Here is a 14,022-nt window from a genome sequence, read left to right on the forward strand (position 1 = left end):
CAGTGAGTGCCTTTGCATGTGTGTGTGCATGGGAAGCTGGGTGAGCATGGGTCACGGACGGCTGCGTCCGTGGAGCACAGAGCAGGACTGAGAGGGGCCGATCCCACCCTGCCATCTCGGTGCCCCGTCCCCTGCCTCTCCCAGGGCAGCTGTTGGCGCTTGGGCAGGGGTGCTCAGGGACTTACGGGGGCCGCTCTTCCTTTAGGCAGCGGTTGCCAAAGCCTGGCCTGTTCAGAAGGACGTCTGCAAGTGCTGTGAGCCGCTCGCTGCCCGGCTGGTCCATGCTAGACAACATGAGGGGGCTCACTCAGTGGGCACATGTCTGGGACGGAGGGACAGAGCAGCTGACATGCAACTCAACAATGTTTTACTGGGTGGCTGCTATATGCCAGGCATGTCCACAGGGCACAGGACGCTGTGTGGGGTGGTTGTGGGTTTTCTGGGACGAGGGCAGCCCTCCAAACACGCCCAGTGATCGGATGGCGTATCATGTCTAGGCCCCACAAGGATGAAGCTCCAGCCACTCTCCTAACCTGTACTTCCTCTTTCCTTACACCTGGCCATCCTGGTTGTCCACTCGGAATCACCTTTCCCAAGTGGCGGGTGATTTCCTTTCTGGTGGCAGCCTGAGCACCCTGCCACGTAGGTGACTATCCCGGGGCGGGGGGTGGCCAGGAGCAGCATGTGACCCAGGAGCCCCACACCCCATGGAGGCCAATGATGACTTCCAGGGATGAGTCTGCGCACCTGAAGAAGGTGTACTGCTGCCCATACATCCAGGGGTGAAGGGTCAAAGCAGGGTATTCACCAAAAGGAGGGACGATGATGGAAAGCATCAGAGCCAAAAACACAAACGTGGCTGGGAGCACAATCTGTGGGAAAATAAACAGGGCAACGTGGGCTGGGGGTTGTGATGCGCAAAAGACACAAACACACACACAGCCATACACGTTCACTTTTTAAACATCTATCCTGCAGTCTCATAACAGGGCCCTGGCGGGAGGGAGGTCAGGCTTCTGGGGAACAGGCAGCACGTGTGAAGGCGAGGCATGTGGGAGGAGAAGGCGTGTTCTGGCCACCACTGCACACTGAGGTGGGCCAGCAGTGAGCCAGAGTTTAGCCAGAGGTGAACCAGTTTCTTTTTCTGAATAAAAAACATACAAAGAAAAAAGAGGACAATGACCTTGATATGTAGGGTCATTGCGAAAATGAAGAAAAACATGACATTCCCCTTTATTATGATAGAATAAGAATATTAACACACTCATTATTATTCTATTTTCTCTGCTTAGTGAGGTTGAATACTTACAGAGAAGCTTTGTGTTAGCCAAGAATTAAAATACAGTTTGGCAAGGAGGAGACACAGCCAACAGAACCCCAAAAGGGTGCTTGGCCAGGCCAGAGAGGCCAGGAGAGGGTGGGCCAGGTGCCACGGAGCACAGCCGGAGGCCCACAGTGATACCTGGGCCAGGAAGTCCTTGCGGCTGCGGACAGCGTGGTGGAATCGCTTGACCAGCAGCGCCTGCACGTGCTGGGTGACGAGGCGCCCTCCTGTGTTGAGCCGGCTGCCCTGCTCTGCTGGTGAAGGCCGGCCCTGGGCAGGAGGGGCCCGCTGCACAGAGCCACTGTGGGAGCCCTGGGGAGTCTGTATGACCTCCTTGCTAGAACCCTCCTTGCTAGGACCCAAGCAGGGGTGTCGCAGGCTGACCATTTCTCTTCTCTGCTGAGTGCTGCCTGAGAATGAATTGATAATTAGAAAAACACCCACAAAGTCCAGATCCCATATGCTATTTTTTTCCTATTGCGTTAGTTTTCCCTTCATTTAAATCAAGAACAAAACCTCAAACCAGGTAGGTTAATAAACTTTAAAACATTCTATTTTTTAGTGTAAAAGATGTATAGACAGAATAACCTGAAATCACTTAGGTATTCTCCGTAGTGGTCACAAGGAACGAGATAGTGCTAAATGCACTGAAGGAGGTCAGAAACGCGTAACTAAGTAGCAGAACAATATATGTAATGAGGTCATGTTTATGTCAGAGAGCATGCACATCATATACAAAGAAGCATGATATTTTCTGCACACATGTAACCACCGAGCTTTGGAGGATCGCCCAACGACTGCCGACAGAGGTCACCCCGGCAGCAGAGCTTCGTACGGGGTGAGGGATGAGGTGGGAAGGGAGATTGCAGTCTCTTTCTGTATTATTTGAAAAATTTCTAACAAAAAGTGTGTTCATGTGTAACCTGCGGATTTAAAACTGTAAAAGGCAGAGCTGACTTGGTTCTTCCTAAATCTTAGCAGCCGCCATGCAGTGGTGGAAACACCAGTGAGCTAGGGGTCCGGAGACCCGGCTTGAACCCGACTCTTGCTAGATCAATTTGGCTGAGTGGCTCAGCCGGCCTGAATTCAAGTTTTCTCTTCTGCAGACTGAAAATGAGAACATTTTACAGGGTTGTCGTAAAGGTCAGATGAGCTAACACATGTGAATGTGCTTTTTGAACTATTGCAAATCATCAGCCGTATTGAAGCTTTAGTTTATCGTCATTGTTCAACGTTCATTCGCAGAACATCTTGTTCGACATAAAGGGAGAGCCTAGAGGACCTCTGGTTGGCCCCAGCTGCTCTCTTCACCCTCCTCAGGTACCCCAGGTTGAGGACAGTGCAAAGGTCACCCATTCAGCATTCTCAGACGCCTGAAACGCAGCAGGCCTGGCTACACAGGGCGGAAGGGACGTTCCCAGGCTCACTGACTGTGGGGTGCTGGAGTTCTAGTTCTCCAGTCTCTTTTCTCCTGATCTGGACTCAGACTTGGTATGTTCTGTGGCCAGCCCTCCTCTGGACATCTGCTGCCTCTCTGCATGTCTATTCCTGAGGCCCCATCCAACCGCAAGCCCACTTTCCCAGCCAGAGCCAAGTTCATAATTAGAATTGCAGGGTGTCCCTGGCTCTGCTGCCCTCTAGTGGTAACTGCCTCTGTGCCACCCCCTTCAGAAATGTCACTGACCTTCTTGGTACCATGCAAGGAAGGGGGTGTCTCCGATGGAAAAGCTACTAATTCCTCCAGACTTTTCAAACTAGATCTGAAAATGTTCTCTAAAATGGAGCCAATCGAAAACAAATGCTATTTAGTCATCTGAAAAATGGGAAGCAGTGAGAGTTTGGCATTGAGGGTCCTCCATTTGAAAGCTAAAACCAGAAAACAAGACTCAGAATCTTGTGCGACTTTAGGCAAGCCGTCCAGTCAGCGTGAGCTCAGCTTCCCCAGACAGGCTAATCGCTGCCTTACCCGCCCATGCGACTGTGGCAGTTAAACAAACACCGGATGCTGCGAGCCCTCTGAAGTACCGAGGGCCACGCTACACAAGTCAAAGTGAGAGAGGACTTGTCAGTGTTGAGATTAGGGTGCTGCTAACTGTTAATCAGAAACTGCCTACTGTGTTAAGACTTGGCAGGTATAACTCATTTAATTCTTTCAACAACATTAGAAGGTTGATACCATGATTATTCCTGTCTTGCAGATGAGGAAACTGAAGTATAAAGAAGCAAGTATTTACCCCAAACCACTCAGTTAGCAAACTGTGGAGCTCAGGTCTGAGCTCATTCTAGAGGCTTCTCTCTCAACCTCTCTCCTTGACTCTCTCTTTGGAACATTCCATTCTGTGCCCAGGCTGACCAGTCTTCTGATGTGTAATTTGTTCTTTTGAGAGGGACTAACTTATTCTCCGCAGATAGAAGGCCCCAACTCTGGAATCCAGCATGGCTTCTGCTATAAATGAGTGTATTTTCATTCTGGTCTTGCTTAACGTAAGTCTTTGACTTTGGCTGAGCTAAGAGAATTCCATTTCTGTGTCTGCAAAGCCGGAAAGAAAGCCCGGGGCCCTGTGGGGAGCTGCCCCCACCCCCTCCAGAGCCTGCCCTTCCCTCCCCAGGCTGCCAGGGTGTCCACCTCTTCTGGCTACCGCCTGACCTACCTGGGTCCTGGAGCATATTTGGGCTGGAAAGTTTGACCACTGGAAGTTCTGGGCATAGCTGATAAATAAACTTCTGGGATCACTTACAAAGCAAGACGAAACCCGTATCACCTTAAGAACTAGCACCGGAAACCCCATTATAGAGAAAACACCATAATGTGCTCCGCTGTGTGGAAGGAGGAAACCAGTGGCAGGAGCCCAAGGCAGCAAAGGAGGGCTGTCACACAGCTTTGCAGAAGAGAGGACAACAAAGGGGAGCGAGGGGCCAGGGAGAAGGTTTTATCAGTGTGGGTGGCTGCTGGCGTTCTCTGTCTTATCAAAAGTAGCCTGTGTAGTGTGGTAGGTAACTCCTCTTGCATACCCCCCCCCCGCCCCCTCACTCTCAATGTCCACAGTAAAGTCCACTTGATGCTTTGTGAGGTTTAGAGGTTTGGGTAGAAATCATGGAAAGGGCTTGCTGATGCTGAGGCTCACATATATAAGAGAGGCCCCCAGAATTTGCAGGAATTATGGTCCCCACAGTTTCAAATCTCCACAGGGTGCTAAATGAGGGCTCAGATCATATCATTTTGGTCTCAGAGGGGGCCAGCATCCTGGTTGTCTTTACTGTCCCCAGTAGTGCTAAGGACTCAGGCTACAACTCACGCAGACAGGAGCTGATCAGAGGTCTGGTGAAGATAGGAGGAGACGAGGATGGTGACCTGGCAGAAACAAGGGACCCGGGAGGGGGATGGGAGGCCCAGGCCCAGGGAGGCTCCCGCTTGATTCGTCCAGCATTCCCACCCAGACCTAACTCCATCTGTCCTTTCTTTGTCCTTCGCAGGAACCAAGAATGCAAAACCTTGTTATTCAGATGTTGGATAAATGCTACGGAAAGTGTTTGCCTGCTTTGGTGTTTCATGACTTTTTCCTTAGATTTTCAAGATAGAGTTTGGGTGAGGGGTGCAGTGAGGGAAACAGCTACAGACTTCAGCACCATACCAGCAAACAGAGGTCCTGAATCAGAGTCCTCTGTGACCTTCAGAAATATCTGTCGAGTAAAAAAAAAAAGAGAGAATTTGGTTTAGACATTCCACTGTCAGAAAAATCTAAGCCAAGATCAACATTTTAAAATTTTATTTATTGATTGTGGAGAGAGAGAGGAAGGGAGAGAGAAAAACATTGATTTGTCCTTCCACTTTATACATTCATTGGCTGCCTCTTCTTTTTTTTTGAAAAAGATTCTATTTATTTATTTTTAAGGAGAGGGGAAAGGAGAGAGAAAGGGAGAGAAACATCAGTGTATGGTTACTTCTCACACGCCCTCTACTAGGGACCTGGCCCGCAACCGAGGCATGTGCTCTGACTGGAAATCAAACCAGTGACCCTTTCATTTGCAAGCCAGCACTCAGTCCACTGAGACATACCAGACGGGGCCATTGCTTGCTTCCTACATGTGCCCTGACTTGGAATTGAACCTATAACCTTGACATATCAGGACGACGCTCTAACCAACTGAACTGCCTAGCCAGGGCTTAAGCCAAGATCAATTTTGTTGGGTATTACTTTACAATGGGAAGAAAATACACTATGGCTCCTTATCTAAGAACACAGTCTTCTATAAACACAGGGTTGTATGCATAGGGTGACCACAATTACGTAAAATATATGTGCATATGGACAAAGGCAGGAGGAAGTGTGCTGAAAAGTGAAGACAACTGCTGTGCTTGGGTGGGGGTGTATGGCTTTCTGCCTCCCCAGAATTTCCCTCTAATGTGAGACTTTGCACACCTTCTGGTATCTGTGATCTCCGCCTTACCTCTTCCAGGGGAGTGTCAGAAACTCCAAAACTGCTGAGCCCCAGGTCAGCCAGCGACTCCTCCAGCTCTCTGAAAAGGCTGGCATATGCCCTCTGCTTGAAGTTCTTATTTGGAAGAAGGAAAATCAGTTCTTGACCAATGCATTCCACCAGCTTTGCCTCTGGAACATGGTGGTGAACCACATCCATCAGCTCGTTCACGTCTCCTAGGGCAAGAAAAAGATACTGAGGGCAACTGTTTTCCAGAACCTGGAAGGCTGTGAGCTTGCCCAAGTCCCTACTTTGTTCCCGTTTGAGGAAGGGGCTTTTTGTTCCTCCGGAGTAAATTTTGGAGGAGTAACACTCTTTGATGTCCATGTTTAGCTTTGTTGGCCTCCTGATGGGCACTATGGGGGGGGCAGGGAGGAGGAAAAAAGTGCCCCCCCCAATTAGCTCTGCAACCTTGAGAGGTCATTCACGCCCCCAGGGCCCATTACATGACCTCTGGCCTTTGTTCCTCGGCCTTTGTCCAATCCAATGTTCTGTCCCTCACAAGTTACATAACATTGGGCAGGTCACATCCTAGTCTTTTCTTCTGTGCAGAGAGGAAAATAATGGCATGGACTTAATTGTTATTTGTGAGGACTGGATGAGTTAATCAACATATGTAAGAAGCTTAGATCAATGTGCTTGGTGAGCAGATGAGTCTTAGCAGTTGTTATCATGAACAGCATCTTGAGTAAGAAAGTGCCTGTCATTATTGTTTTATTTATTTATTTATTTAACTTTACGATTTTATTTTATTTTATTTTATTCCTCACCCGAGGATATGCTTACCAATTTTTTGAGAGCGGGGGCAGAAAGGAGGGGACGGGGAGTGGAGAGAAACATCCATGTGAGAGAAACATCGTCATATGCGCATTGACCGGGAATCAAACCCACAGCCCAGCCACATGCCCTGATCTGGAATTGAACCTGCCACCTTTCAGTTTTGGGGACAACATTCTGACCAACTGAGCCACACCTGCCAGGGCTGTTGTTATTTCTTACTCACCTCAGGCCTGAGGGTTCCAAGTTGCTTCCATTTTCCTGGTCCAACCCACGCTACAGGGGACCGCCCAGGACACGTGCCTAGACCTGGTAACCAAGCTGGGTGAGGACTCTCCCTCTTAAATCTCACATCCATGCTGGTCTAACTTCTTGCAGGACCGTATCTGTCCCCTTGGAGGTGCACCTGCCTCCTCAAACAAAGCTTAATACCCAGCTCACAGCAAATGCAGGAGGGGCCGAGAAGCTGTGGCAATGGGCCACGGAACGGAAGGCGGGGTGCATGGGGGCCTGTCCGGTATCAAGTATTGACTTGATATCCTCATGCAATCAGTATGGAGGTTTGTGCACAAACATGTGTTACTTTAAAATTAAAAATCTAACTTTATAAAGTGTAAAGCATTTATCTGAAGAAGCAGTCACCTAGCCCATCATCTTGAGGCAAGTAAAAGGTAAAGGAATTTGGGGGACTCAGAACCCAGCTCTCATGCATTTCCACAAGCAGTCCTCTCAGGTCCAGATGCGCAGTGGGCTATTTTCGTTCCTTGTTGTAGAAATGACCCACACTGAGGGATTTCATGGCTTTCAACCCAAATTCTTCTGCCTAGCAGGACTGAAAGGCTTGTTTTCTGTCAAATCTGTCAGTCGGACTCAATTGTCCTTAGTTCAGGGATGACTTCATACAGAGGTTGGAGGGCTCCTCGCTTGAGGAAGCTGCTCTGCCCTAACAGCTCTCAGGAGGTCACGTTCATTGTTCTCTTAGGAAGGAAATCCGACCTGAAGCTGCTGGATTCCCAGGAATTGTGTCTCAGATGTGTGTGTGTCCGCCTTTCCAGACATGCTCCTTTGGGGCAGCAGGGAGGCGTGGGGGTGAGGGTGTGGTGCGTGGTGTGCAGGAGGGAAAAGCCTTCCGAGGAGCGAATCTGGCCTAAGTGCTTACTGGGCTTCTCATTGCTCGTGGCATCCCTATTCTAGTAAAAGAAAATGGATCTTTAGAAATCAAGGAATATTTTTTAGTGTCACCCAGGCAACAGGTTCTCTTTCCAACTTGATTTTGGTGCACCACAGTAATTAGTATTGATTTTTAAAAATTATCAATTTGTTGACCCAGATTCTTCCTGGGAGGGAAAGCAAGAAGAGCCCTCAGCAAAGCTACGTAGAGACAGACTGACAAGTGTCACCCAGCGGGACATGCGTGTTCATCATCAGTCCTGTCAGTGCAAAGAGGGGCGAATGGGGAAATATGAGGCGACTCTGGGCAGTTTCCCGTAAATGGTAAGCTTAGTACAGAAATATTGTCTAGTTTTCTTGTTTTACCATATGTTAATTTATAATTTCCTCAGATTTAGAAAAAAAATTGTGGTAAGTAGGAAACTTTGTTTTTTCTTTGATAAGCAGACACTTTCCCCCTTCATTAACCTGGGTCAGTCCATAGGTTTAGTTTTGCTCCTATTTAGGGACATAGGGTGTGTGGGATTCCATCTGCAAAGACACCCCAGGGGAGGGGTGGGAGGTGGGCATAATGGAGAAATGGAAAGAGTTGTTGGCAAACAGTGTGTTCCTCAGATCAGATCCTGTGGGGTGGTGCTTCTACAGTGACAACCTTTCTCCTGCATCACCCTCAAGGTGGGGGCACCTCTTATGAGGTTTGATGTACCCCTAATCCAAGGGACAATTGCTGGACTGGTAAACTGAGGAAAAAGTGAGGAGTATAAAAGGGATGTACAATTTTCCACAGACATGGCATCTACACAGTGCAATCTGACTCTGGAAAAGGTCGTTAGGGGAGCTGTGTGTCACCGTGGTCCCACCAGAGGGCTTCACCTGCCACCTTCAGAAGCCCAGCTCTCCAGGTGCTCAAGCATGTGGCCTGGAGCCAGGGCAGGATGCCCCCAGGAATGGAGGCTTGATTTTGGGCAAGGGCACAGAGTGAACAAAGACTGAATCCCCATTAAAGAGAGAGAGCCCTTAGGCTCACGACTTTTAAAATCCTTTGGGGAATGGAGGAGGAGAAAGAAGCTCATAGAAAAAAATGAAGCAATTGCATGCCATGGACTTGAGAAGTACACCAAGTATTCTCTTCGCTCCCATTAAAATGCATGACAGCAGGTGACACACCCAACAATACCGAGATGTGATCACCAGACAAGAACCAAGACGTGGCCTGCCCCACTCCTTACCGTCCAGGACTTGTTCTGGAGTTATCTCATCTACAGGGGCTGGACGCCTGGTGCTGAAACCCTGAGATGCACAGCTGCAGGTCCCCTACAACAGAGGGACATCGGTCACGTTAATGATGGCATCTCCCTGGTGTTGACTGTTGTCATCACCGTGCCTTATTTCTCAACACCAAGTGTGGTCAACACATTTTTCTGCATGGTTTTGACTATTACTTCATCTGAGCATTGTGAAGGTGTGGTTATGTGATTTTATCCTGTGACTCAGGTACAGAGAACCTCAAAAGACCCCTTGACTTGTCATTACTTACGTGATAGCTGTAGGGCTGACTGTGCAAGATGTTCTGCTCCTCCTACCCCCTGGATGCATGCTGGGCTATGAGAATACACCCAGGACAGGAAAACCCAGAAGCAGCCCGACATTTAAACTACAGGGGCCAGAGACACAAATGATGCTACAGTATAGTAAGTGTGACAACCTAAATGTCGTTCATAACACTTTATCTCATTTATTTTCATCATATCCCTAGGAAGCAGAATCAGAGATTATTAGTTTCATTTTCTCTGAAACCCCCCCCCCCCCACCAAAACAAAAACCAACGATGACAAAGAATTAAGTCATTTGCCTGGGATGGCACAATGTGCCCACCTGTGTGGCCCACACCTGAACCCAGGTCTCCTGACATGCTGGGGGGGGTCTCTGCTGGGTGGTATTATTTTGGCTTTATTGTTTTTAGGTTATGTTGCCAAGGAAGCCTTTTCTTAGCTTTCATTTATAAGGGGAATTAGGGTTTAATTAGGGAACATAAATGTTGGAATGAAAAAAGGAAGCTTAAATAACTACTGTTCTTAAAAGAGTACAACCTTGCAAAGTAAGACATAACTTTTATGTTGCAGCATACAACATGTGTGGTTTAGAATTCAGGAGTACAAGAATCTCAGGTCATATATTCATGGCTCACAGACAACAGTGTGGTTAATGGCCAGAGGGAAGGGGGTTGGGGGTTGGGGACTGGGGGCTGGGGGCTGGGTGGAGGTGGCTGAAGAGGGGGGAATGGGGACATCTGTAATAATGTCAACAACAAAAAAGAAAAGCCCTGGCTGGAGTGGCTCAGTGGATTGAGCACTGACCTGCAAATCAAAGGGTTGCTGGTTCTATTCCCAGTCAGGGCACATGCCTGGGTTGTGGGCCTCGTCCCCAATAGGGAGCACGAAAGAGGCAACCACATATTGATGTTTCTCTCCCTCCTTCTCTCTCCCTTCCCCCCTCTCTAAAAATAAATAAATAAAATCTTTCAAAAAATAAAATAAAAATAAAGAAAAAAACAACTAGTTGTTCTGTTTAGGGTAAGGCATGTCCGTATGCTGTAAGAGGTTTCAGAATATCAGTTCATCACAGTCTCTACGTGGCCCCAGAAACAAAGAGGGCAACTCTGACGGCTGGAACCCATTTTGGGTAGAAATGTCCGGAAGGGCAGCGCCACGCTGTGTGTTCCTGCTCACCCAGGACAGGCTCTTTCTCTGGGCAGACACATACCTCACAGCCTGACCTCTGGCTCTGGGCGTTTTTCATCTTGCGCACCATGGTTAAGTAGAAGCCGGTGCCAAAGCAGCTCTTCAGGAAGAGTGGGGTGCCCGAGCAGTAGAGCCTGCCCTGGGAAATGATGGCGATGCGGTCCCCGAGGAGGTCGGCCTCGTCCATGTGGTGGGTGGACATGATGATGGTCCTGCCTGCAAGGGCAGAGGCAGGGGACTCAGCAGGCAGGCCTGGGCCGGTGTGCATGGGAGAGGATGCACAGCAACCTCCCCACTCCCCAGGGCCAGACACAAGCATTCTGCAGCAGAGTCCAGAGTACTAGAATAGCCAGGACAACTGCTAGCACTGTACAGCAGGCTGCATGTTATAAAGCACTGCTCATCAGGCGCAGGCCTGATTCAAACATTTAACCCTGTACATGGGGCACATTTGTTATTGTCGGTCAGCATCTACCGAGTTCTATGCACATAGCGCCTGGGTCATTAAGCACTGCATTTACATCTCTGAGAAGTGTACACAGACACACACTCTCCTTTTCACTAGCTGGGGATGTCATTTTATAAAAGAGGTAATGAGGATTCCAGGGTGGCAAATCAACCACAGGCTTGAACAACACCATCCCTTTGATGGGCGCTCAGCTCTGCTTGCTCTTGCTTCTGGGTCTGCACCCGCTGGCTGCAAGGTGCTGTGACAGAGAAGGAGTGTCCCATTTTGACACATTTCCACCGTGGCAGTCATCTGGAGCACCACAGTGGCACACCACCTTCCCGCCTGGTCCTGAATGGCAATCATCCAACAGCTCTGAGGCTTCTCAGGATGTTTGCAGGGGACTTGGGTCCCCTTACTCCAAGGGGAATTGCACCCAGCGCTGCACCCATTGTTTGAGACAGAAGGGGTGAGAGAATTTCCTGGAATATTTTGGAATGCAGTCTGCTCCATTAGTGATTCCCTGCTTATATCTGTGAAACTCTCAGGAAGCGTCCACTGGAACTTAGGTTCATCCAAGTCACTGATGAGGCCCCCCTGGGAGTGTAGTTATGGCTGTTACTATTGCTCAGGGGTAGAATGAAAGGTGTGGGAGAGTAGGGACCCCAGATGAGGCCTCAGTGAGAGCACAGGGCACCGAGCAGTGGCCATTACCTGAGCGATACTTCAGGAGCAGGTCCCAGATGGAGCGTCTTGAGTAGGGGTCCACCCCAGAGGTGGGCTCATCCAGAATGACCACCTTGGCATCTCCCACGAAGGCAATGGCAACAGACAGCTTCCTCTGCATGCCACCTGGAGGTACAAAGTGGGGCAGGGTGGTCTCAGGGGCTGCGGAGGACAAGGTGAAAAAGGCCCAGGGCTGGTGGCACGAGTGGGGGGACCTTAACTCTGGCGGTGGTTTCGACGCTGCCCCTTAGATGTTTATACAGCATTCAAACCAGCGGTATACAGGCCTCTTTACATGCAGGAAAGGCAATCTCTGCCTCTTACGGTTAGATCTTTGGAAGGCTGTCCTCCCATTTTAGTTCAAACACACAAACTTTTTTTCCCCCCCGAACAAATACTGTCCAGGCTGCTTTGTCCCACGTGGAAAATGATCCAGAGGGGCTGCTCTTAGATGCTCAGAACAACTTTGCAGGAGGGTTCCGGCTGTTTGGACGGCTCCCGTTACAAGCCTGAGACCACACACGCACGCACGTCCTGTGCCCTGGGGAGCAATGGGGACCTGCAGCCGTGTCTTTTCCCCACACCAAGCACCTGACAGATCCTGAGCCTCTTCATTCCTCTTGTGGTGGAGGCCTGTGTCCTCCAGCATGGCCTCCGCCTCCAGCTGGGCCTCGTCCCAGGACCTCCCCTTCAGCTGGGCATAGAACAGGATATGCTCGGCCACTGTGAGGCTGGGGGCGGGGCAACGAGAAAGGCAACGGGCTCAGCAATTCCACTTGCAGCAGTTCCCCTCACAGAAATAGCCAGGGGCGGGCACGAAGATGCCGGGATCGGGACGTTAGTCACAGGGTCGTTTATAATACCAAACCAAAGCAAAAAGCAGACCCTGCTCAATATACATAAGAAGAGGGGACAGCTTAAATAGTACCTTTATACAGCAGCATAGTATATAAACATCAGAAAGTATTTAAAGAAGAATATGTAATTACATGAAAAGATGTTCATGATTTCTTAGAGTAAGAGAAATAAATCACGCTTTAAAAAATGGTAGTTTACAAAATTGTATGCAGAGTTTTACTCTCCTTTATAATTTTAAAGTATATATGTACACCTATACATGCACAGGAGAAAGTTCTGAACAATTATATACCAAGGTATTATCAGTGGTTGTCGCAGGGTGGTGAAATTATAGGTGACTATTATTTTCTCCTTTTAATTTATATTTCCTTCTTTCCTTTCTTCAATGACTATGTATAACTCTTTAGATAAGAAATACAAGTCTGGGGAAAAAGAAACTGAAAAGTTTGTTTTTCGTGCCTAGTTTAAGAGGGAGAAGGGGACGCTGGTCTCCCTTGGTAGCAGGAGGACTTTAGGGCTGAGCAAGGGGTTTTGGACCAGCCACCCGAGTCACTCTTATGAGGGAGGGATCTCAGCTCTGAGTACCATGGGGACACTTAAGGGACACCACTCACTGCAAGCAAGACAAAGGACCTTGAACTTGGGGAAACCAAACAGGGGTATTGACTCCGACCTCCAGGGTTGGCGTGCGTGAGCCGGGCTCCAGGAACATGTGTGTTGGGGGCAGGGCAAGAATCAGACAGGGGTAGGGGCTGAATGCCTGTCCTACTCACTGGTGGAACAGGATGTTGTGCTGGGGACACATGCCAAGGCTCTGCCGGACTGCATCCAGGCTGGTTTCTATGTCCTTTCCTCCAATGAGCACGGTCCCTGAGGTTGGTGGCAGCAGACCCGTCAGGATGGACCTGCCGAACAGAGAGTCGGTGGCAGGAAGGATGGCCTTTAGCAGGACCTTGGGATGGCAGCTCCACCCCAGGCCACTGAGGACTCTCAAGGTGACTTCTGTCCATGGCTCTCACTTGACCCCACGCCATCCTTAACTGTGGGGATCAACAGCTTCCCACACAGGGCTTAGCTCCGATATGTACGTCCAGGCCCTCATGCTCTGACCACGTACTCCTTCCTCCTCTGCTCCTACTTACTTCCTAGTGCTCCCAGGCAGGCACCCATGGGCTCCAGGATTCCCAGCTGCAGAAGGGTCACTTACAACTGACGGTCCCTCCCCAACTCAGCCTCCAGCCCCAACTCAGCCACCGTACTCCAGGTGCCCTAGGGGCTCGGTAACAGGTACTCGGTGCACGGGTCCTGCTTTGCCCAATGTCACCATTACAAAGCTCAGAGGAAGGGTCTTCATGAGAAGCCCAGGCATTCAATGTGTGTTTGTTGATTAATTGATTCAAGCCAGGCATGGGAATTACCGCCAGCCCCACAGTCTTTGGATCCAAAACATAAAGAGCCCAACGGCAACGTTAGTCAATTTGGGAAAATGAGAAGAGAAA

General features: G+C 49.4%; 1 protein-coding gene across 3 annotated transcripts in view; it reads right to left on the reverse strand.

Annotated features, from left to right (window-relative positions):
* The window catches only part of ABCA4 (ATP binding cassette subfamily A member 4), a 134,182-nt gene that overhangs the window by 41,160 nt on the left and 79,000 nt on the right, over nt 1-14,022 (reverse strand). For all 3 annotated transcript variants that reach the window (XM_037045524.1, XM_037045525.1, XM_037045523.1), the window contains exons 20-29: nt 13,297-13,428; nt 12,257-12,396; nt 11,654-11,791; nt 10,514-10,707; nt 8,980-9,064; nt 5,774-5,979; nt 4,957-5,005; nt 1,463-1,734; nt 748-872; nt 186-284 (exon numbers count right to left, since the gene is read on the reverse strand). In XM_037045524.1, the coding sequence (XP_036901419.1) occupies nt 186-284; nt 748-872; nt 1,463-1,734; nt 4,957-5,005; nt 5,774-5,979; nt 8,980-9,064; nt 10,514-10,707; nt 11,654-11,791; nt 12,257-12,396; nt 13,297-13,428 (1,440 nt within the window). The remainder of the gene's footprint in view (nt 1-185; nt 285-747; nt 873-1,462; nt 1,735-4,956; nt 5,006-5,773; nt 5,980-8,979; nt 9,065-10,513; nt 10,708-11,653; nt 11,792-12,256; nt 12,397-13,296; nt 13,429-14,022) is intronic.

The sequence above is a fragment of the Sturnira hondurensis genome, unplaced genomic scaffold (genome assembly GCF_014824575.4).
Source record: "Sturnira hondurensis isolate 20B ecotype Veracruz unplaced genomic scaffold, ASM1482457v3 Scaffold0004322, whole genome shotgun sequence".
Lineage (NCBI taxonomy): Eukaryota > Metazoa > Chordata > Mammalia > Chiroptera > Phyllostomidae > Sturnira > Sturnira hondurensis.